This window comes from Chionomys nivalis, chromosome 11, assembly GCF_950005125.1.
Source record: "Chionomys nivalis chromosome 11, mChiNiv1.1, whole genome shotgun sequence".
Lineage (NCBI taxonomy): Eukaryota > Metazoa > Chordata > Mammalia > Rodentia > Cricetidae > Chionomys > Chionomys nivalis.
This window is the reverse complement of record NC_080096.1, coordinates 50,291,515-50,316,773: the sequence shown is the minus strand read 5'-3', so window position 1 is coordinate 50,316,773 and position 25,259 is coordinate 50,291,515. Positions and strand designations below refer to the sequence as shown.

Genomic DNA, 25,259 nt, shown 5'->3' with positions numbered 1-25,259 from the left:
GGGGACTGAATTCAGGGACCAATGGGAAAGCTACTTATTTATTATTTGTGTGCTTACACTTGTGACATGGAGTGCCTCTGGAGGTCAGTGGATTACTTGTGGGATTCCTTTCTCCTTTCATCTTATGACACCCAAGAACCAAACTATATCCACACTAACCCAAATTGCTAATAGTAATGAAAAAATCTTAGAAACACAGGATAGAACACCATTGATGTTTATGGGAATAAGATGAATGTCCATCAACCTTTCATCAGAAACAGGCTAACAAATATGAGAACACAAAATAAAGGAATGGCAAATTCATAGCAGCCACCAAGGAGGGGACTCTACCAATGCTGGGTTCTACATCTGCAAATAATTTTCTTCAGAAACTAAGGCAAAATAAATACATTCTATTGCTAAGAAGAGGTAAAGCATATCTAATACAAGCCTATATTTCTTTTAAGTACTTTTATTAAAAAAATCAGACAGTATCAGACAAAAAAGTTGAGGATACAGCACAATGTTTTTGAAAACCAAGCACCAACCAGAACCCAAATAGAACTCATAAAGATGATGGCTGACATGAATGCAATCATACATAAGAGAATAACAAAGAGAATGAGTGAAACAAAGAGTGGGTTCTTTGAAAAGATTAAAGATAATGACATCTTAAAAAAGGAAAAGAAACTCTGGGAAGATCCAACAAATTAGTGGTGAAAACTGACATTTTCAAACAGACACTTTTGAGAGAACTGTTAGAATTTATTTTTGAAGACTTGTCCTTCAATAAATTGAAAATATAGAAGAAATGGATAAATTTCTAAAATTTTATGTACAATTGGATTAAAAACATAAAATATGAACAGATCAATAACAAATACTGAGCTTTAGAACAACGAAATATTTCTCAACAAAGAAAAGAGCTGCATAAGGTAGAGTCTCTGATATCTAACATTCCTCAAGATATTCTGAAAAGTAGAAATGGAGCCAACACTTCCAAACTCAATGTTTTGAACAAATATTATACTGATATTAAAACCAGGTAAGGATGAGAGAGAGAAAGAGAGAAAGAGAGAGAGGGAGAGAGAGAGAGGGAGAGAGAGAGAGAGAGAGAGAGAGTGTGTGTGTTCTTGATGAATATGAACATTAAAACACTTAACCGAGTGCTTACAACCCAAATTCAACACCACATTAAAAGAAATCATGCACCATGATTAAGTTGGTTTCATTCCAGGGACCAAATTCAATACCACATTAAAAGAAATCATGCACCATGATCAAGTTGGTTTCATTCCAGGGATACAATGATGATTCAGCCTGTACAAACAGGTAAGTTAAATATTGTGCATAAACAGGATCAAGGGTCACATCTCAATTAAAAAAAAAAAAGGCTGCGTGTTCAGCAAACCCAGAGCCAATCCTCTTTCAGCACACATAGTCTGTATTGCACTTACAAATGAATTCAGGGCATAGCAGCAAGAGAACTGAATAAAAGGAATATAAATAGAAAATGAAGTAGACTAATTATCCCAAAGACAATATGATCTTCTACTTGAAGACACTTGCCTAAAGGCAAACTCAGAAAATGGAAATGCCCCCATTGTCAAGGTGTGGTAGATTAATATAGTGAAAATTCCCCAAATTTTTGCAGTCCCCATGAAAATGCCAATGATACTCACGAGAAGATAGATAATTACAATATGTACTTTCAAAATGTACTATAGAACCTTAATAACGAAATCACCATGATATTTACACAAAACATACCTATAGAACAATGGAATGAAATAGAGGACCCAGAAGAAAACTCACACAGCTGCATGCATCTGATTCTAAGATACCAACATGTGTTAGAAAATGGTAACATATTTTTTTAAGTGGTTGATTGTTGCAGGAAGCCACTTGTTGGTTTCTGGCTCTCTGTCTCTTTAAAGACTTTGCTTTATATATTTTTCTAAACTATTTACTCTCTATTCTTTATCTTCTCTCTCCCAAGCCTACGTACATTTTTTAAACATTGTGTCTCATTTAGAGGTCTTTTATGTCTGAATCTGTCTTATTGTGCATCTGTAATTCTTTGCTGACCAGAAGTGCCTCTTAAAATGCTAAGTGCTTCTTAAAAAACTTAAGTGGTGTCATTGCTAGAGGAAATACCACACTGCCTGCTTGTCCTGCCCAGGTCAGCATGGTCAAGCTGCTCGCCACCTCCATGAGCCATGCATAATGCCCTATCTCTAGGCACATAGCTGGTCCATTTTGCTACCAAGAAAGCCATTGCACATTGGTCATAAACCCTATTCAAATGCTCAGTATCCTGAAAAATCCAGAGGTTGTGGCTGGTAGCATGACCCAGAAAGCCAGCATTTCAAAACAGTGCAACCTTTTTTCTGCTACTACTGAATCAGGAAAACCTCTCTTAAAGGAGCCAAACCTCTGCTTGCTTTTAGCAAACAGAGCCCAACCAAGAAAATGCCACTACCAAACCATGCTTAATTCTGCTCTTTTGTGTCTAGGATCCTTCCCAAATTCTCTCAGATTTTAAGTGGATTTTAGTTGGCCACATGGGTGTCAATTTGTTGTAAGGAGGCCACTTGTTCATTTCTAGCTGTTCAGCCCCAAAATAAGCACACAGAAACTGTATTAATTAAATCACTGCTTGGCCCATTAGCTAAAGCTTCTTCTTGGCTAACTCTTACATCTTAATTTAACCCATCTCCATTAATCTGTGCATCACTACAAGGTCATGGCCTATCAGAAAAGTTTCAGTGTGTCTGTCTCTGGGAGAGGCTTCATGGCTTCATCCCACTCTCCTTCTTTCTCCCAGCATTCCATTTAGTTTTCTCCACCTACCTAAGTTCTGCCCTATCAACATGCCAAGGCAGTTTCTTTATTCACCAATGTTATTTACAACATGCAAAGGGAATTCTGTATCAGGTGCTTGTAAAACTAGGTATCTTCATGTAGAAGGTGAAAACCAGATACCTATTCCTCGTTCTGTACCTGAATCAGAACAAAATACATAAAAGGTTTAATTTTTTTATGCTCAATGTCCTTTATTTATGGCTAGAAACCAATTATGAGTGAGTACATCCCATGTTCATCCTTTTGGGTCTGGGATACCTCATTCAGGATAGTGTTTTCTATTTCCATCCATTTGCATGCAAAATTCACGATGTCATTGGTTTTTACCGCTGAGTAGTACTCTAATATGTATATATTCCACACTTTCTTCTTCCATTCTTCCATTGAAGGGCATCTAGGTTGTTTCCAGGTTCTGGCTATTACAAACAATGCTGCTATGAACATAGTTGCCAAATGCTTTTGTCATATGATAGGGCATCTCTTGGGTATATTCCCAAGAGTGGTATTACTGGATCTTGGGGTAGGTTGATCTCAAATTTCCTGAGAAATCGCCACACTGCTTTCCAAAGTGGTTGCACAAGTTTGGGTTTTAATGTAAAATTTAAGTCTTTGAAATTCTTATAGGAAGTCAATGGTGAAATACTTCAAGATGTAGGAACAATGACTTTATGAGTTCTTATACTTCAGGATGTAATCACCAAACAGACAAATGGGATTTCAAGGAACTAAGAAACTTCTGAACAGCAAAAGAGATAGCAGAGTCAAGTGGCTGCCCAGAGTAGGAGAAAGTCCTAAGGATGTTCATTCATGTCACAAAGACACTTGCTTAACTATATTCATTTAAACAGCATTACTTATAATAGTCAGAAACTAGAAATAACTTAGATGCCTCTCAACCAAAGAATAGATAAAAACAAGGAGACCAAAGTATATTTGTGAGCATTTGATTCTACCAAAGTCCAACTTGGCCAACCATAAAGTTTTCTGGTGTTAAGCAAAGGACGTGAATGAGGGGTTACCTAAAGGAGTATGAGGGACACCAAAGCAGCTGCTGTATAGGACTGGCCTCGACCAAAATACTTTTTACCAGGGTAGGAGCATGGGAATAGAAAAATTATATGAAGATGCATAAAAATAATAAGACAGAAAACAAAAGACACTATTGGAAGGGTATTTCAGGTATCAGTCAGTCCCTGAAATCACCCACGTTTATTTTTCCACAGCTTTTACACCCAATGTAACAGGAGGAGAAGGTAACAAAAAACTTCATTAACATGGTACAAAAGATTAACTTACATGGTCAACTCTGAGAGATGCAGTCAGCAGAATTCTGTTGCCTAGGTGACAAGGTGCCCCAAGTCATATACATTGAGCCCTGTACACTAAATACTGCCCTTCTCCAGGTGACCTCATAGTTACAATGGGAGGAGCAGAAGTATATTTGCATATCCTGACCACCAGCTGTCTGGAGAGCACCGAGCTATCTTAACTTCATAAAGGTATTAGTCAGATGATAATTTCTGTTCTGTAATTGTACACAGTTGGAACTAAGGCTAGAGTTTGATGAAAACTGTTGGACCTGGTAGGAGGTCCATGGAATATCTCCATGGAAGAGAGAGCCAATGATTCATTCCTCTTAACTTTGTGTTCCCAGGCCTACTGTAGTGTATTAGATCATCAGTAGTTATTTTTAAAGTATTGCTAATCTTTTAAAAAATTTGAGTTTTGTAAATATTTCTCCATATGCATATATGCTTTGTGAATGCAACCTAAGTGGAAACATTTAGTGGAAACTCCTCACTTCTTCAAGAATAAGAACTAGAGAGGTCCTTACATATTCTTGCTAAAAATAGATAGATGATAGATAGATGGATGAATAGATAGATGTAGACAGATAGATAAACAAGGACAGTTATACAGCAAAGAGCTGCTACCTTCTAACCCTACTGTAACCCAAATACAGGAAGATAAAAGGCCTTTTCCAAATAAAACACATTTATTTAAAAAATTACATGTGACTTACATTTTTCTTGTCTATTCTCAAAACCATTTAGTCATTCTTTATACCTTGAGAAAAACTATTAATAAAAAGAACTTGCTTTTTAACTTTAAAAGGGGTGGGGGAGTCAGGCAATCACCTCCTGAGTTAGAAGCAGTGCCATCAAGCCTATTTGTCCCAGACTCTGTTAGTCAGACAAGGTGAAAATGGGCTTGCATTTTTCGGCCTCCGCAAGCTGTGCTGATGCACATTTTCAGCCTGTCATGGATGATGATAACTGCCTGTTCAGCTGGACTGAGCTGGAAAAACTAGATCACAAACTCACTTCCACCCCTGAAACCTCTCCCATCAGGGCCCAGTTGCTGGTCTATAGATTTTTCTGTGTCTCCGTCTCTCTCTCTTTCTTGCCTGCTTCCTCTAACACAAACGGTCCCATTAAGAGCTAGGACTCTGGGACTGGAGAGAGAGTTCAGCAATTTAAAGCACTGCTTGTTCTTGCAGAGGACTTGGATTTGGTTACAGAATCCATGTGACAGCCCACAACTTCCAGTTTCTGAGGGCACTACCGGTAAGAAAAATATGACAGAGAAGCACATACTCCTGATCTCAACAGGCTAAGTGGTTTATTTGCTATCAAGGGATCCAAACCTTTGTATGGACAGAAGCACACACACACACACACACACACACACACTACCAAGAAGTTACAGCTATTCAGAGGTTGGTGACTGGAAGCAGGGTGCAGGGTGGGTTGTTTTTGATACTAAGTATATACAGGTGAAGGAAAATGATTGGGCTGGGGCTAAGCCATTCTTTAGGGATAGAAGCCCTATATGGCTTGACTCAATTTCTCATGACCTGAGGCTATTAATCAACATATCCAAATTCTGGATGGATTAAAGAAGAGGGAGAGTTGTTGTAGTTTTGGGGAGAGTAGTTTTGCCAGCTGGAAAAGGGTGATGGTCTCAACAGTGGAAGGAGCATGGTGAGGTCTCCCCCAGAGGGGACAGGGGTTGGCAGCCTTAAGCTATAAAGAAATCAGTAACCTTGTGGGTGGCGGCACAGCTGAAAGGTCAGGGGTCACGGAGGAAAGTTAGTACAATCGTTGTGATTGGGCCTGTCAAAGGGGAAGTCCATGGCATTCTTCCAAGCAGTTCGGGTACCCTTCCAGAAAGTATGGTCTGTTCCTTTTCTGTTTTGAGTTCTAACAGTAGTTTAGTGTTTTCCTGTGTTGGGATGGATCAGCTGGCATAGGAACAGCATTCTTCCCCTAGGAAGGCACAGCTATCTCCTTTGTTCAGCAGTCATTGAGTCCTCTTTGATTTTGGAGAAGCACTGTGGCCAAGAAACCTATTTGATTTTGTGAGGGTTATGCTTTGCTGTACAGGCCAGGCCTTTCTTGGTCTGATTGGTGAGTTGGCTAGGTTGTGCCTGTTGGCACCCCACAGCTGTGGCAGGATTACGGCCTCTGGCAGGGCTTACATGGAGTCTTTGTTTGGGTACAGAAGGAAGTTCAGAGGATAAAACACTTAAAGGACACTGTCAAAAAATGTGAGCGTGAGGATAAGAAGGAAAGGGGTGAGCATCAGAGGAGCCAAAGTGGCAGGAAACTAAAAGTCCATACATAGAAAGAGGGTTGGGATTAGATTTTTTTTTTCTGGTCCCTATGTCTTTGGATCCCATCTCAAACCAGCTAGGATTTGTTGGTGTAGAAGCAGCATTGTTCTAGGAGGAGAGCATGGATCCCACCCTTGGTAATAGTAAGATCTAGAAGTGGACTACTTTGGCAGCTAAAGAATCAAGTTGGTCCTAAAGGATGTTAAGCTGACCTGAAGTCCAGCTGCTTTAGTTCTGAGTCCTGAAAAAAATAACCAGAGTGGCACAAAGAGAAATGAGTAGCATGGGTTAGATCCTCCTTCAGAGGCCACCCAAACTGCTTTATAAGTTTAGGGTACAGATTTCTCTCAGAGCTCACAAAATAGACAATGTAGAAAGGGCAGCAGATAAGAGCCTCAGAAGAGGGTCCATCAATCATCAGAGGGCCACAATAAAACTCCAAGAGGGCCGGGCAGTGGTGGCGCACGCCTTTAATCCCAGCACTTGGGAGGCAGAGGCAGGTGAATCTCTGTGAGTTTGAGACCAGCCTGGTCTACAAGAGCTAGTTCCAGGACAGGCTCCAAAACCACAGAGAAACCCTGTCTTGAAAAACCAAAAAGAAAAAAATCTCATCTCGATGGATCGAGAGAGAGACAGAGACCCAATTTGGATCAACCGTCTGAGCTCTTAAGGTCCAAATGAGGAGCAGAAGGAGGGAGAACATGAGCAAGGAAATCAGGACCACGAGGAGTGCACCCACCCACTGTGACAGTGGAACTGATCTATTGGGAGCCCACCAAGGCCAGCTGGTCTGGGACTGAATAAGCATGGGCTGAAACTGGACTCTCTGAACAAGGCGGACAATGAAGGCTGATGAGAAGCCAAGGACAATGGCACTAGGTTTCGATCCTAATACATGAACTGGCTTTGTGGGAGCGTAGCCTGTTTGGATGCTCACCTTCCTGGACCTAGATAGAAGTGGGAGGACCTTGGTCTTCCTGTAGAGCAGGGAATTTGGACTGCTCTTCAGTATCGAGAGGGAGGGGGAGTGGACTAGGGGGAGGAGAAGTGGAGTGGGGATAGGGGGAGGGGAGCGGGGGGAGGGGGCAATATGTGGGAGGAGGGGGAGGGAAATGGGAAACGGGGAGCAGTTGGAAATTTTAAGTAAAAAAGAATAAAAAAAAAACAAAAAAAAAAACATAATAAAAAATCCAAGAGGGTCAAGATTCAGAGCAATAGCAGTAGGTAGTAACTGTACAACCCAATCAGAAATATTGTGAGAGAAAATTTGTGTAGTAAGGTTAAACACAATTGTACCACTGGTTAGATTAGGCCATGGACGAGGGTTTTGTAGAAGGACATCTTAACTGTAATGAGCAGGTTGTAGCATCAGGCTCCTGCATAAGGAGCGAGTGCCTGGAAGCTTTGCACGAGAAGTCGGTTAAACTCAGCATCTAATTGGCAGTTTAAAAGAGAAATAGAATCTCATTGAAACATTTTTATAGAATTGTTCTAGCAAACTTTTTAAAGACTACATTTGGATTTTTTGAATAAATACCCCAAACTCTAAGTTTAACGACAGAGTATCTGGTAGCCTGTTGTGAGCACAGAACATGGGTGGCTAGGGTATGGAGTGTGGAGTTAGCTTTTGTTAAGAAGAAGAACTAAAGCCAAGGGAAAGGGACTGACCAACTGATCTAGTATGCAGGACCCATTATCAGTCAGGTGGTAGGCTTAGGTCCAAGTTGCCTGTGTTCCCACCATCCTCATATGTCAGTTTGGGACACAGGGAGGGCAAAGGAATTACTTGTTGTTTCTCTGTTGTTTAGACATTTAGAGTGTGGGTATAGCCTCTAAGATCATCCATATGTTAAGACATGAAGAGTAATTCATCGTTCCTATTGATAAGGAAGAGTTGTTTATTTTGTTTTATTGATTTTTGTTTTTATTTCTGGTTTGGCTTATATAGTCAGAGCTGGTCAGGCCTACACAGCCAGAGACAGGAGAAGCAGACTTCTGGGTGGGTGGGGGGTCTTATTTTCACATCCATTCTTACTCTGTAATGAGGTCAGCATGCAAAGGAACATGACACTCTGTAGCGAATTAAGATTACCTGTACATGAATTCTAACTATCAATTTTTTTGTTGTAGGTTTTTACGTTAACAAGAACCAAAAAGGTAGAAGGGAGATTTCAGAGAGTTAGGCACCCATAATTACATTTATGGGTCACTTTAACTTTTATATACACATTTCTCTTGATCAAAAAATTAAATACCATGAGATGTAACAGTAATAAACGAACTAATTTTTAAGAAATTTTTCTAAAGAGGATATTAGGCAGTATTTAGGTCCTTTAGTCAGTATATATAAAAATCCATGTTTATATCGGTAGACCTGTTTTGATATTTAGATGTTAGCCTAGACACCCAGAGAACCTTGAGGTCTCATATAACTTGGGCCTAATCACATGCAATTAGCTGAGGGGGTTGAATGGATATTTGAGAAAGGTTAGCTGGTGACCTTGTCTATTTCCCCTTATTTGAAGGAAAACGAACATGTAACAAGTTTAGCGGTAATTATTTTAAGCAGGGATAGTTGAAGTTCTGAAGATGGCTATTGCTCTGTTTAGAAGATATTGTGCAACATCACCTTACTACATACATGAGTGATGCATTGAATTAATATTACCTGTAAATGTATTGTTAAACCACTAGACCTTGTAAGTTTTCAGGTAAATCTTATAGAAAAGATAAGACAGCCTTATAATGCATGGAGTATGTAATTTCTTTTATTAAAATCATTATTAAATTCATATTTACATCACCTGACAGAATTTAGCTAAGGGAGCCCTGTTGAAACTATGATGCTGGAATTATGATAGTTATGGAGTTTGAGAGACTTTAAACACATGGTTCTTTGTATCAAGGAAGCTTCTTTTGGCAGCACACAGAGACCATTATAGAAATCCACAGCTGATCACAATGCAAAGAACAGCTGACTGTGGGGTACTCATCCCCAGAAGGCACATCTATAACACACCTTGTAATGGCTTGTTTCCTAATGTCCCTCATTCTTTATTTCCTCTCAAAAGACTTGCATATTAGATGTCAATCAGAAATGAAGAAAGGAGGGGAAAGGGCTGCAAAAGATGAATGGTTATTAGAAGTTTCATTCACAATTTTTTATTATATAATTCTTGGATGGGAAGTAGACTCACACTTTATACCATTTCAGTGAAATCAGAAGAAAAAAAAAAGGAGTCAAGGCTCGTGCATGGAAATTTCCACCAGGAGTCATGGTGAATTACTTTACAAAGTACCTGGTTCATTGTGGTTCCAGGATACTTGCTGGGACCCATTGCATCCATGGGGATAAGAGAGGTCCCCATACTTTTATTGTTATTATAATCATTGTGGCAAGATCAGGCTGGACTATGCCCTAAATGACTCCATCCTCTGTAAACAATGGTCTACCAGGCCATGCCTTGCTTGGAGATATCTGACTCCACATTGAGGATGGAAGACGACAGTGCACGTGGATTAACACAGCAGCAGATTCACCAGCGGTGCACTGCCCATGCAGCACAAAATGACGACTCAGTCCCAAGAATAGAAAATGATGTATGAATTTATCATGGTGTCATTATTTTCCCATAGGCACGATGATATGCACCCTATAAATTTAATAGGGTGAATTTAGACTAAAAAGGCACATATGTATATTAAAATCACACCCAGAAAGCAAAGCAATGTTAGATAAAACTTGGAGATTTTTTCTTGGTAAAAGTTCCACAGAGAAGCTCAAAGACAGATCTCTGGTTAGGATTGTTTAATAACACCGTGCATAAAAAGACAGGGTCTGAGGTTGGATCTTGAGAGCCCATAAGACTTAAGGAAATCCCTTGCTCGTGTGAATTGTTCAAGAGCTAAAGATAAATGATCTCTAAGTTAATATTTGGCTTATGTTGTAAGCTACAGATGCCTGGGTGTGGAACGGGGGAGATAAGTAAGTGTGCAGAGCTACTATAGCTGCCTTGCTTCTGTCCTTGGGAACCTCAGGCTATTGCAGTCAAATGCTTCCTTGATATAATAATTTATTGTGTTGCTCCATAATCTCTGGAATCTTGAGGACCAAAAGATGTGGAGGTGATAGCCACTTTATTAGCATTTCTTCTTACATTAATCGTAAGTAGATTAAAACCTTCCTATCAATGTTATTAGACCTACTTTAACTGACCTCACTGATCATACCCAGGAAGAATTTTGCCATTTATCATGCACTGTTGAAAAATTCACTGCTGGGGCCCAGTGAGTTCTGGCTGATAATAGGAACCACCTAAAGTTAAACCCCAGTTGGAAATGACATTCACACCCAACACAGCCAGGTCCTATGTGAGAATGTATGTAGGAATAAATGTCTAATAAAGGACTCGAGGCAAGAAGTTACTGTAGAAACAGAAAATTATTCCAATTTCTCTTCAAATCTGCTTCCAGGATTTGCTTTCCTGTGGTTATACCCCACTATCTCATGGGTCCTAGGTTACATACAACTGCTATATGTAAGTCATAGAAACTGCCTCGCTTGCTTGCTGGGAGTTATCCTGCCCTGCTGACTTCCAAGAAACCCACTCAGAGGCAGAGCAATGAAATGTAGCCACAGAGCTAGCCAGTGGGAGAGCCTACATGGACACCCTTTTGCACAGGCTACAAGAAGCAAACGCACATTAATGAAAGGAGAAAAAGAGGGGCAAAGTAAAGGCATAACTTTTATGATCATTTTTGTGATTTCCATATCAATTTAATCCACAGTTTCTCATGATCTCTGCAAGCATTTTCTTTGCTGGAGGAATCATCTTTCCTAGGTGAGAAGTGTAATTGATCTCATAAATGATTTTCTGCTTATGAATCCATAATTGGATTCAGTCACTTTAGTTTCATTATCCCACTTCCCTGGTCACCTTCATTCTATCCCCTCAAATGTGAGGAGGCCAGTGTCTTCCAAGCAGATGCCATTTCTTCATACTTTTTCAACATCACAGCCTAGGAATTGCACAGATGCAGTGACTGATGGGTGAAAGGGTAACAGACATTCTGAACTGCAGGCTCAGCTTCTCATTGACTGGGGGCTTGAAGGTAAATTTTTGGATAAGGGAAGTGATAAAAATGAACAGCTCAGACCTGGCCAATTGCTCTCCAAGACAAGCTCGTTTTCCTGTAATACAAAAACAAAGGAATTTATTCACCTATCACTGTTAAGATAAAATTAAAAACAAGCCAGAATAGGACAAAACAAAGACGTAAGTACTGTGCATTCACTATAAAATCTGCACAATAGGAAACATAGAAGCTATTCATAACTCCACGGTCCAGACAGAACCATGAGCACAATGATATGCATGCCAGTGTTGCCATAGGGATTGTGCTGAACATTGTTATAACCACTATCTTACTCAACTCTTTAAGTTGCTTTTGCTACTTTGTTTTACTCAGAAAACTAATTGACATTCCCAAACTGATCACCAGTTCATGCTTCTGGTGAGCTCTCTACCTCCTACAGATTCCTGAAGGAACAAATGCAGATACTAAACTGATATTCCCAAACTGATGACTAGTTCATGCTTCTGGTGTGTTTTCTACCTTCCACAGATTGCTGAAGGAACAAATGCAGATACTACAGGCAAAACTGTTCAGTAACTCTCTGTTGCCACAGTGCTGGCATCATAGTGTGTGTATGTGTGTCCCATCAATGTGTTTAACTCATCGTCTCTGCTCCCTTCATCTTCATTCTGTTAAGTATGACTAGAAATGTGACTGGTACCTTGATAAAAATGGAACTGAATCAGCTCTGTTGTAAATTCCCAATATTCTTCTAGAATTCTTCTGTCAGGACAAACTTGATCTGTAAAGTCAGGAACCCATATTCCTGATTCAACCTTTGTTCAATCAAGGACCACTGTGTGACTACAACTAACCCACCCATTTTTCACAGAGCTAAATCTTTCTCACTTGACAAACACAGAGAGTTTTGTTTCTTACACAGGTTCCATGGCTGGAAAGTCATCAAAATTATCCAGCAGGAACTTACATACTTGAAAAGGATGAAAACAAGGGACACTTGATATGAAAGCTTTGGATTTAATTAAAGAACACGTCCAAGATCAGGGGTCAGAACAAAACTGTCCTCCTTTGAAGCTCCTTACGTCAGGTGCTGTGTGACAGTGATAGACAGCTGTGATAGTGACAGACAGCTGTGACAGTGACAGACAGCTGTGACAATGATAGACAGCTGTGACAGTGACAGACAGCTGTGACAGTGACAGACAGTCATGACAGTGATAGACAGCTGTGACAGTGACAGACAGCTGTGACAGTGATAGACAGCTGTGACAGTGACAGACAGCTGAGTGACAGTGATGGACAGCTGTGACAGTGACAGACAGCCATGACAGTGATAGACAGCTGTGACAATGATAGACAGCTGTGACAGTGACAGACAGCTGTGACAGTGACAGACAGCTGAGTGACAGTGATGGACAGCTGTGACAGTGACAGACAGCCATGACAGTGATAGACAGCTGTGACTGATAGGCAGCTGTGACAGTGACAGACAGCTGACTACCACTTCCTGGTTGAGACTGTGCTTAGGTCATCTTCACATGGAAAAACACACGAATTGCCTCACTACTAAAATGACAGAAATGACCTAGGCTTTTGGCAAAGTTTTCCATGCCTAGCTTTTGTAAGCCAGTGATTTGATTTATTAAAAAACAAAGACCATGCTAGCATGAAGCTGCCAGTGCTCTGCTCTATAAACAAGTAGGGCTTGGTTCAAGAATGACTGTGCCATCTGTCTTGGTAACACACAGACTACAGCCCTACTTATTTTTGTCAAGAAAGAAGAAGCTGATGTCTGAATTTCCTTCTTCCAGAGAGGCTGCATACAGAAAGTGTAGAGAGAGGAGGGGGAAAGTAACTGTGTGCCACAGGTAGCAGTAAAGCAGAAAATACTCACAGCTGTTGGCACAATGCTAACCCAACAGGCATTTTAGGTTTCTACATTCTGCTCAGTGTAACTGGTTTTCATTATGGCACCACTTGTGTGAGCATCCTCAAGAAAACTGAATTTTATTCTTCTTCATCAGAAAGAAATGATGAAAGCAATACAAATCTCATCACTCTCATCCATGGGGTCCATATTATGTGTACTGGCACTTCAACGCTATTCCAATCAAAGACTGCAATTGTTTCCCTCCCCTTGAGTTGGGCTTGGTCTTGAGGCTTGACTAGGTCATCAGAATGCAGTGAAGTCATGGTGTGACAATTGCCAGGCTGTGGATTTTTGTAATTCCTTCTGGGATATTATCACTACCTTATAAACAGACAGCTGGCTCGCCCAAGGGAAATAGATAACATAGAAACAACACAATTGAAGAATAGAATTATATGGTGGAGAGAAGGGAAAAACAAGGGAGGAGCTCTGAACTCTCTCCTGCTCATCACAACTCACCCATTGAGAATGGCAGAAAAGCCTCTCTCTTCTTAAACTCTCCATTCTCCAGAAAGTGCTCTGGGTTGAAGACATCTGGAGTGGCCCACTCTTTGGGGTCCCTGTGCAATGCGGTTAGGTTGGTCAGGACCATGATTCCCTAGAAAAGGCAGCAGAAAGTAAAGACTTAATAAAAACTCCCACATAGACAGGTGATGATGCTCAAACTCCGACGCCTAACCTGGGGTACTTGACATCCTGAACTTTCCTACTCTCCCCAACTGATTCGCTGTCACTTGAAATATTCCAGCCATTTGCAAAGGTAGATGGACCATGCTTTATTAAAGAATCTGTTTACTTTATCAAAAGTGGCTAATATAGGTCTGAGAAGAGGACCTAAGAGCATCCATGGGGAGATGATGAGTAACTGTTCATTGCAGTTAGGATCATGGCAGCTGTATGATACAATGTCCCCTTCATCTATTCTTCTCCATTTTTTTCTGTATATTATTAAAGAGACAACAGCCTAACTCACTACAGTCAAAGACGCAGGGATGTATCAGAAAGCATTCCTGTTATGGCAGATACATCACACAATACCCAGAGACACCAGATTGAGCCTTCCCCTGTCTTTGCTCAATCATCAGCAAAGTTGGTCCACTCTCAAATCCATCACCTCCAATCCAGTTTCCCACTGAAACCTCAATGCAGGCTCCATATCCTCCTCTTGCAACCACCTAATAGCTATGAATGTGTTCCACAGTTTGAAGGCTGAGGGGGCTCTGCATATGACTTAGTTACATAGTCCACCCACTCATTCAAATTTGGAAAGCAGGTTTCTCATATTCTTAAATCAAAGATTCATCCTGTGTACTATCAGAGTCACTGTTTATTGTTGCCCTCTGACTGGCTCCCACTAGAGCAGTCTTCCTTTATGATCCATGCTGCAATGCTGATTGCTTTAGATGGAGTATTCCTTTGTATATTGACACATAGCTAATTCTTAATTCTTCTTCAATCCTCAGTTCCAATACCTTTTTCCCCAGAAACACTCACTGATTCCTACAGTTGCTACTCCTCTCCCCATCTTGTCAGTATCACAGAGAAACAGAATGTTTTCCTTCCAAAAGCCCTTGTGGTTTATAACAGGGATTCCCATGGCTCAGGTATCCCAACTCCGGACCCAAACCTTGTGGGTATTTAATGAACATTCTCTTGATTAATAAGGAATGATTTCTATTCTGAGCATAAGGTTCCGTATATGTAATCTTATTATATTTCCATATGGAGTCTATGAATATGGTTGAATGCATTTTGTAGAAGCTGAAGCTGTGATTGGTTAGGACACGTGCTTGTTCAGTGGGAGTAAGTGAATTCAGCATTGGAGACAGGCCTATCTGCTGTTAAGGCCCTGGTTTCCCACATCTGTTGAACATAGCCATTTAGATTTATCAGTACCCAGGGAACTGATGTTATAGTCTGTGGAAAGAGTTGGTATGGCTGTCTGAAAATGAATGAATGGACAGAAAAAATGCAAACAGCATTGGAAAACTTCAGACCTCAACTTCAAGCCATAAACTGTTGTCACTGATAAGAACAGTAAACACAATGATTGTTCTCTGCCTCTTCAGAAAAGGTCCTCTGCTAAGATTAGAGCCGCAATATGCTGAGGAGGCCCATAGAAAACAAGACCAGGTTTGGCCTAATCACACATGATCAAGGAAGCTTCCATTCTCAACTCTTCATAATAGATTTGAAAATCCACTAATACACATAGAGGGTTTTGGCAAAAGTCTACTTCTTTCCCCACTGAAACCATTTCTCTGGTCAGGAATACATGTCACTTTTTACATTTAGACTCCCAAGATGATGCCAAAGATGTACTAGAGGATCTGAGGATGAGAGAGTGTTACCTTTGGCAGGTCAAATCCAGCCAACTTGGTGGCAACTGCCCCTTCCCTGGGAACATTAAAGGGAATGATGTTGCCCATCCTCTGCACCTCGTGGATGACAGCATTGGTGTAGGGCATAGAGTCTCTGTCGGCCAGGCTTGGCTGTCTTCCTTGACCAATCACTCTGTCAATCTCAGCCTGCACTTTTTCTGAAAGAAAACAGGAAATTCTATTAGATTTAAAACTTTAATGCTTTCTTCTAAAGATATAAAAGTTGTCTCCGAGACCTTACCTGATTTTATTTCACCTTAGCACTCTGGTTATTAAAGAAATAAAAGTTTTCTTGATATAAATCTAATTGGTCTACAGAGCTAGTTCCAGAACAGGCTCCAAAGCCACAGAGAAACCCTGTCTCGAAAAACCAAAAAGAAAAGAAATAAAAGTTTTCTCAACCCTTCAAGTACCTGTTTTAAAAAACTGTCAGTTCAATGACTTTCTTTGAGTTTACAACATAATCATAAATTTCCATGTGTTCTGAGCTGAATATCTCAGATGAACACAGGTAAACTCATAGCAGTATCTAGTCAGGGCTTCTACAAATAAGCACCACTCAGAGAGTGGGTGACAAACCACACAAGTGTACTCCTCATAGTTCGAGAGCCTGGAACTTCTGAGACCAAGGCACTAGCAGTTTTCTTGCCTGAGCCACAGATTCAAGAAGCCCCACTCCGCCTTGACCAAATGCATTCACCCCATGCTCACCTTGGACTTCTGGGTAGAGGGCCATATAGATCAGAGCCCAGCGCAGGGTCGTGGATGTTGTCTCTGTTCCAGCAAAAAAGAGGTCCAGAGTGGTGGTGATGAGGTTTTCTTCATTGAAACTTGTAGTCTTGTCTGGGTACTGGAAAAGACAGTGTGTACTTATGTATTCAAAGGGTCTCAGTCAAGACCTTAGGGTATGAATTTGGAATGACTCATATAAAGTAAGAATCCCTTTGACCACATCAGGAAGCATTTCTGCCCTGAGTGCTGCAAGGTGACGACCAAAAACTTAGGGCACTTGGGTGGGTGAAAATCTCAACTATTTTCTTCTGATTATATTTTTGGGAACTTTTTGTCCAATGATCAGAAAATGAGATAAAAACCATCCTTAAAAAAATTTTTAAAAAAATTCTTTAACTTCTAGTATTAGCTACATCTCTAAACCACGACTTGGCCTAGGGCACGCACCTAACATTTCTTTTCTTCTGTTTCATAAAATGAGAATAAGGAACACACCTTAACATGCCATTATCAATCATTTGAGACACCACAGGCACACAGCCAACACTTGACAGATGTTTCTGCTTATACCAGAAAGAATCAAGTAACTCTCGGTGCTCTCTGATTCTCTGATCTCACCACTCATCTTTCTTAGTCAAGATTTTATGATCCCATGATTTTTTTTCATGGCATGGCATCATTTTTACCAGCTTCCTCTGGAAGAATAAATCTGTTAAGACTGATTATAATACTGATGGCCTAACACCTGATTATGACAAGGAATTATTCACCTCTTTCTCTAAAGAAAAAAAAAACATGGCTTTTAGCAATATTATTTAAGGAAAATGAAATGAGAGGATGAAAAAAATTACTATTCTGCTCTTGTTCACAGGAGGAGCACTGATCCAGTGATGTGTACCAGTAAGAGGCCTAGCGAGATCCAGGCTGTATATGTTGTAATATGGTTTTGATCTGAAATGAAAATTCAGAATTACTATAAGCTCACTTTTTGAATTCTTGGCTCCTCATTGTCTGAAGTATTTTTGAAGGTTCTATACTATTGGAAAAGGGGGAAGGACCTAACTGGAGGAAGTGACTGCTAGGGGCAGCACTCTTGTGGTTATATTCGGGTGCAGGATCTTGCCTTGGACTCTAATCCTGAAACAGCATTATATGAACAGACTTCGCCATAGGCTTTTGTCACCATTCATTCCGCCATGGTGACAGACCCAACTCTAAAATGGTGAGCGGAACCAATCTCTCCTGTGTTGTCAGGTACTATCACAATGATACACAAGTAACACACACACCCAACTGGTTGCTGCCTGGCCTCTTATGTATTATTGGATGGCTTCTATGTGGATTCAGGAGGTCTCATCTATATGTTAAAGTCAGGCTCTTGCATTCAGCCGTGTATTGCTTATATCTTGCATTGGTGAATGAGATGCAATCAATTACTGGGCCTAAACCAACTTGTAACAAAATTCGATTCTGAAGTTTAATTGTTATTTTCATTTATGATATAACTCATTTACATCTGGCTAAAAGCCAAGAGAGAAACACGGAAAGATAATATCTGGCATTATCATGGCCTCCTGCCATGACTATGAACTCTATTTCTAATGACTCTAACAATCCTGAATTAATGCTATACTATTCCTGATAAGTATTATACTCTTTTCATCTAATTTTCCTGTAGGGTATCAAAAAATGATCCAGGGAGACGTCCATCTGTTCAGCTCTATATTGTGCTTAATACCCCATAATAAACCTTATGTATGTGATTAATTTTCAAAAGGAAGGTTGAACAGAGTTGTTATTATGAGACGGAGATCAAGGTTCAGAAGCAAAGAGATGAGATATAAAGATTGAAACAGTGACGAGGGAGAAATAGGCATTACAGTCTTGGCATTGAAGATGAAGGAAGGAGACAAGGCAAAAGATATCTGTACCCAGTAGAATCTGGAAGAGGCAAAGTAATGAGTTCTCACTGTTTCCACATGAAGCTTGCCTGGCCAGCAGGTATACAGGGTGCACACAGCACTATGAGGGAACACATTTGTGCTATGTCAAACCAATAAGATCAAGAACACAGGCTCCAGAACCAACTGGAAACTATTAAATTGCTGCTTCCTCTGCAAGAAGAAGACGACACAGCCAGCATCTTCCCCACCTTTGTCATTTCTGTGAGGAAAGCATCAATGAAGTCTCTCGGCTCATCAGGGTTCCAGTCTCTCCGGTGACTGTCAACTATATCAGAAACAAACAATTTCAGCTTTCCCCAGTTTCTGAAAAGTGTTCGGTGCGATCCAGGAAGATAATGAATTATCCTTGGAAAGATATTGTAGAGCTGATTGGGAAAAATAAGACAGTCATGGTTCTACATGTCAAAACACTCTTGTCCTTCCCTTTATTCTTACAGTGGCTAGTGAAGCCACCTTGACTCCTGCTTCACTCTTACTCCATACCCGCACCCTCCACAGGCATTTCACAGTAGAATATAATTATATGTTTTTTTTTAACCATTACATAATCTTGCAGTTTGCAAAATTAAAGTTGCCCTTTACTTAACTGAAACAATTTAACATTTGAACAATGACAAGTAACTGACGCAAGGACAAATGAATGCATCAAGAACACTTAAATAAGCACAAATGTGTATACTACCTCACATAGTTTTATACCAAGGCAACAGCATGATTTCTAGGAAGCATAGGTGACCTTAGGAATTAACTTTCCTTTAAAGCTGTCTTTCCTATTTATGAATAAGCTTGAGAGACCAGTAAGCTGTGAAAAATATTTAGAAGACCCTAAGGATTGAAAGGACAAAACTTTGAACATACATTTCCTAAGATGGGGGTAAAGCTTGAACACCAAGTGTTTACCGAAATGTAAAAATAGGAATCTATTTGAACTTTTAGTTACTTTTTATGTGCAGATGAAAAGTCTACACAAATGAGTGAGTGGGTTCACATGAAGAGCTGTGCCAGAGCACATACTGCAACGTTACTAACATCACAAGTTGGGGAACAACTCAAAATTCCAAAACATGGGAAAATAATCATTAACAGTCATACATTTTGCCAACCCTATTCCCAGTGAACAAAGAGCAGCACATTAAGCAGCATATTAAGTAAATAAGCTGAGCTGGTAAGTAACCAGCACCAGCATTCACAGATACATGGACATCCTGCAGATGTTGGTACTTCATTTAAGTATCAGAAATGTGGCTATTCTCATGCAAGAGTTTTGCATATTATCGACAATTCTGAAACCAACAGATATATTTGAATACATTTGTGCTAAACTCAACTTTAAGATACTATGTTTTAACTTCAAGAGCCCTAAAAAACAAAAAGGAGGAGTCCGTTTGAATTAGTCCCACGTAAATACTCTTCTCAACGTATGAGAGGGTGGCATGCTTACGTGGCACATCAGTGATGACTCCAAACACATAGCCTCATCCAGTAGCCTCAGCATCTCCTGAAACCGACTATCCTGGTACTCAAAGCGCTCCCCGAAGGTGATAGAGCAAATGATATTGGAAACTGCATTATTGATATTGAAGTGAGGGTCAAATGGCTGTCCTGAAGTAGAAAGGGAGCCGGGTTGATTAAAGATATTTATATTTATATTGTCTATAAGGAATTAACTCCAAATAATAAAACAATCCTTGTGCTTCCCCTCCCCCCAACACAAATATTGGAGAATGCAGAGAATAAAATAATGGGCTCTGGCCACAGCATACATATGAGGCTTACATGATCCAAGGTTTCTGTCAATGGATGTAAATCAGATAGACTACCAGGATTAAATTCAACGAAGTGTTTAATAACGCATTTTTGTTTGCTATGTTATAGCGCTCTAGGATAGGCTCATAGTTCAGTCTTCAGTACCCAGTCCAGAGCAGGCCTGGACAAAGAGATGCTTAGTAAGAATCTGTTCACCATTTATTCTCAGCCCCTGCCCTCTGAGATGCCCACCTCCCTCCTCTTTTATGGCCTCCACAAGATAGCTGGCCTCCTCCTGTATGCGCTGCTCTAAGCTCTTCTTTCCCAACCCAAAGTTCCTCAGAGTCATCAGAGTGAACCTTCTTTGCTCCTTCCATGTCTGGCCACTGGAGAAGATCAGTCCTGGAAAGGAGAGATTCAGCGTTATGGCATTGAGACTCTGATCTAAAATTACCCGACAAGTGGCATGGGCACCTGTGCTATAGAAAGGAGATGGACCCATAAGGCTCTTGGCAGCTATCTGAAGAGACAATCCCAAAGCAAGGGAACTAAGATTTACTGACTACTTACAACATCAAATAATTTAGTGTTCCTTGTGTTTTATGTGATTTAACACTTTCAGAAATTTCATACGCTTATTGACAATTAACTCCAGACCCATTGCACCTGATGCAAAAGCTGAGACATTGGGATAAAGCTTACTTGATAAGGAAATCTAGTTAGTAGATTGCAGCTGTTGTATTCACATTTCAGTCTCTCCCATTCCATGGCCCTTTGGTCACACAAATCACACAACTCATGCTAAGCTGAATAACAGGGATGCACTCATGAATAAGATAAGACATATACTTTTAGCGAGGTAAGGAGATTTTATAGAAGAGGTTCTAGCTGAGACACACAGTAAAAAATGAATGAATGACTCAAGACACAGAGACCCTGGAGGCAAGGAGAAGGGACATGCTGGTGTACACAGCATCCATCTACTATCATGGCATATACAATGAATGCTTCTGTCAATTTGGTAACTTTCAGAGATATCCTTAGATCTTAGCCTCCGGATTGCTACTTTTTAAATGATAGTAATAAGCATTCAAACCTCCCAGTTATATTATTGGCCAGAAGGCTAAAGACCACTGTAGGATGCAGAGTCATAATCAAGAGCAGCAGCAAGAGGAGGCTGGCTGACTCCCATCTATTTTCCTGCGGCAGAGGGTTGGGATGGGAAAATGAAAGTGAGGGCACAGTATGCATGGCTGGACATTCCATCAGAGCATCAAGAGTTAGTGTACAGGACATGTGGCTTTTCTTAAATCTAGAAGAGAGACATGGTAAGTCCTCTGAGAGGCACTTCTATTCAGAGAATACGGCACCCTGCTTCCTTGTTAGATGGCAATTCATAATGGGGTTAGCTTATGTGAGTATTGGCCCGTTATAGACAGACATCTTTAACGTGCCACAGAATTACAATACATACCATATATTGCTCAAGGAACTTACCATTTTTCTTAAAGAGATGTTTTCGGAGAAGAGTGACAGGACGATTCAGAAAATTCGGCTCCAATTGAGTAAAGACTTCTTTGATTAAGGGCATGCCAGTTACAACCACTGAAGGTATATTAGCAAAATCCAAGCTTAAAACGTTCCCATATTTATTCACAAACTGAAAAATATTTTAGTAGTTACAGTTCAGTGAGTCTATGTCTGTGTGTACAGAGATGGCAGGCACACATGTAGTCAATGGGACTCATGTTGAGATGTCTACAGAGGCAAGCATCTTACTCTGTGTAAATGTTTTGAATTTTTTCTTATAAATTGGGTTTAATTACAATATGCACTAAGAAGAGAAGTTTCCTTTTATAAAATTCCTAAAGAATTCAGCAAATATGAATGAGGTATGCAGATACCCTCCTTCCCTAGAGGAAGACATGAGGGTATGTGTAGCAACCAAAAGCAAAGTCTCTAACCTGAAGCCTCCTGAATTTAATGAAGGCAGAGAAGAGAGAAAAAAGGCCAAGGAAGGTCTGTACATTTTTGGTGTAGCTTTAAAAACACTCCTGTTTAAACAGAGAATAATTCCTTCAACATCTACTATATACAGAAGAAACCTGTGTAAGCAATGCACTACCACTGAATGTAGTCTGTGTATTTGTGTGTGGAGGAGGTATTTGGTATGATGAGAATGTTTCTGGGTTTTCTTTTTTCTCCTATTTACTTTAAGAATTTCCTCAAAATTTTTTTCATTCATGTGTTTGTCAGTATGAATTGAATGAGCATCAGTGTGTCCCTAGACTAGGTTATGAGGCCAACAAAGTTTTAAAGAAATCAATGTTTCTAAACTGAAGCATCTGGAGACCACTGGAGGCCGAGTCATATTTTCCTAACTTGCCAAAGGCTGAAATTGTGTTTTTAAATTCTACTGTAGCATGCATGCAATTATTAATAAACTAAAATAGCTGTAGATACCCTTAGCCAGAGTAGAGTGTGCCCTTCCCATATCTTCTTAGATATGGAGAGTATAACGAAGGGTGGAGGCTGGCAGTAGGGACTTCCCTGTCGTTCTGGAGTGATGCGAACCTGTAGCTTCTATGGTTAACAGTCTGTGTACTCTTGAGGAAGCAGTTCTATTTTTTGAAACTTAGTATGAACATTAAAAAGTTAGCCCATCCACACTGGGTTCTTTAAAAAAGAATGAAAGTAGAAACATGAAAGTCACTTTGTTTTCATGTTCTAGGCACTCAGCGTCTCTGAGAAATTAATCAGCTGTTTATATGCAAAGCATGTGAGGTACAAAATCACGACAATGAGGATGAAGGAGCAGGTTGCGTCTCTGGTCGTAAATAGTACTCACGGAGTAAAGGAATAGATAGCATTTCTCATTCTTTGTTTCATCCACTTTAAAACTCACCATAGTGAGCATTTTCTATCTTCCCAAAAAGACAAACAAGTTGTATGTGAAGTAGGGTAGCCAAGAAGACAAAGCTGTTGCTTGGCTGAAGAAATCACTAGACGTTATGTAATATTTGAGGAAAACAAGATGACTTTGTGATATCCAAATGAACTTGGAGTTTAGTGAGAGCTACAGAGTGGGAGGCAGGCCTGAGTGGGAGGGGTGGGGAGATTGCGTGAAGAAGAGGGAAATGGAGAGAAGGGAAGAGAAGGTCCATGCAGATGTGGAATGTGAAAGCTCGTGCAAATAGAACTGAATGACAATGCATGAAGAATATCAAACTTTCTTTCCCTGTATGATCTAAAGTTAGCTTTTGGAAGGCTCCATTTCTGCATTTTGTCCTCCTGAGTCACATCTAGCTTCAAGAGAGATATGAAACAGAAGATCACAGTTCCTCCTTTGCCACATTTGTGCAGCCTCCTCTGAAGGAATGGAGAAAGAAAGTGCTTCAGATCAGAAAGGAAAGGACAAACTTGAAAGGTCAGAAAAAAGACAGCTATAGGAGGACAAGTAAGGGGCAAAGACAACAGACTCCTGTGCCTTTGAGTCCCAGCTGCACTGACAATGAAGAGCAGGGCAGTGTGGGATGTGGGTCTCAGTGAGTGGGGACAGCACCTGGGGCAGTGCATCTTACAGGGCAGAGGGCTCCCCCATGTTTGTAGTCACTGCACTACACATGGAAAATGGTGTCAGCAAACTCTCAGGAGCCTCATTTGCATACTGAATAATGCAGAGCAGATGCTGGCAGGACGATAAAAGAGATGGAAAAAGAGAGAAGACGAATAAAAAGGCATCTATTCGGGGAGTGTCCAAGAAACACACAGGGCAGGGATAATGGAAGAAAAGAGGTGGGGAAAAAAAGAAAAATTATGGGCTTAAACTGTTAAATAGAAATAAATAATAAGACATGCTCAGTCTTCACATAATGGGAAGTGACAGGGATAATTAAACATGGCTGGAGGATTCACTATCTAAGCAAGGAAAATTACTGTGGATAAAGAGGAACATTACATGGAAGATGGTCATTCACCAGAAAGAACCACAGTAGTACATGTGTACGTAGTGCGCATGACCGTCTTTCCAATAGAAGGGGAGAGCTTCCAGAACTGAGTGGAAAGGCGGAGACTCTCAGCAGAGCTGGAGATTCCAGTGCATCTTTCTCTGGAGTTGACAAAACCAGTAAGGAGTGAAGGACCAATTAAAATCAATAAGAAAAACAAGAAAACCGATATTTATACAGGTCAAGAGGAGACTATATATATATTTATCTAGACCAGAGTTCTAACCGACAACTGTGGAACCCCATTTCTTAAACCAGCAAGGTGTATTTATGAAGATAAATTTTATGTCATGCAATTCACATTGACCTACTTTTAAAAATTAAAATAATACCCAGTATGTTCTCTGGCCATCAAATCACAATAGAAATCTTACAAACTCTTTGGCAACTAACTTATCTCTGGGTTAGCAGGCTAGGTGCCAGGATCCCGTCCCAGGTCACAGCCAGAGGCACCCTGGCTTCTACTTACCTTCTGGAGGGCTAGGTGGGGCTGCTTTGGGTCCAAATAAAACAAGCAGCCCACGACGGGCAGGGGCCTGGGCCCTGGCGGGTAGTTCTTGGGGCGCCGCTTTTTGAAGTAGTCAGCCAGGAAGAGGAAGGCAAGGGCAGCCAGCAGCAGAGTCTTCAGATGGAGCTCTGCCCAGATGGCGGCCACCAGGGAGCCTATTGCTGCGAGCATGGCTGGTACTCAGGCAGAGTCTCTGGGAGAATGAGGATCTGAGCTAAGAAAAGTCTTCAGGGACACAGCCTCTGGTTCCCAGAATAGGCCAGCCTCTAGGCTAGGCCCGCCCCCTCCCACAGGACCCCACCCTCTCTCCGTCTTCAGACTTCTCCGCCCAGCCCAGCTAAGCTTGCTGCCAGCCCTTAGGCCTGGCGGCAAGCTCTTCTAAAACTTGTTTCTTCTCAACTCTCTAAGCCAGAGCAGAGCTTTGTGCCTTC

At 40.7% G+C, this 25,259-nt stretch overlaps 1 protein-coding gene across 2 annotated transcripts; it reads right to left on the bottom strand.

Annotated features, from left to right (window-relative positions):
* Nucleotides 1-9,270: 9,270 nt before the first annotated feature.
* LOC130883450 (cytochrome P450 2J3) lies at nt 9,271-25,078 on the bottom strand. 2 transcript variants are annotated; one of them, XM_057783870.1, is made up of 9 exons: nt 24,790-25,078; nt 21,811-21,973; nt 20,566-20,715; nt 20,009-20,169; nt 18,756-18,932; nt 16,583-16,721; nt 15,842-16,029; nt 13,950-14,088; nt 9,271-11,654 (listed from the first exon to the last, which is right to left on the bottom strand). In XM_057783870.1, exons 1-9 carry the CDS (start codon nt 24,997-24,999, stop codon nt 11,476-11,478), a joined length of 1,506 nt encoding a protein of 501 aa, XP_057639853.1. In that variant the 5' UTR covers nt 25,000-25,078; the 3' UTR covers nt 9,271-11,475. The 2 variants fall into 2 exon arrangements, with proteins under 2 accessions (XP_057639853.1, XP_057639854.1); XM_057783871.1 differs by lacking the exon at nt 13,950-14,088 and having other exon boundaries at nt 11,547-11,654.
* Nucleotides 25,079-25,259: the final 181 nt, after the last annotated feature.

Excerpts from the sequence above, each read along its gene's own strand:
- LOC130883450 (XM_057783870.1), bottom strand. The coding sequence starts at position 24,999 with ATGCTCGCAGCAATAGGCTCCCTGGTGGCCGCCATCTGGGCAGAGCTC. Across the intron at positions 20,170-20,565 it reads GGCCATAAAAGAGGAGGGAG|GACAGCCATTTGACCCTCAC; the intron begins GTGGGCATCTCA and ends TTTCTACTTCAG. Across the intron at positions 16,722-18,755 it reads TCCTCACAGAAATGACAAAG|TACCCAGACAAGACTACAAG; the intron begins GTGGGGAAGATG and ends TGTCTTTTCCAG.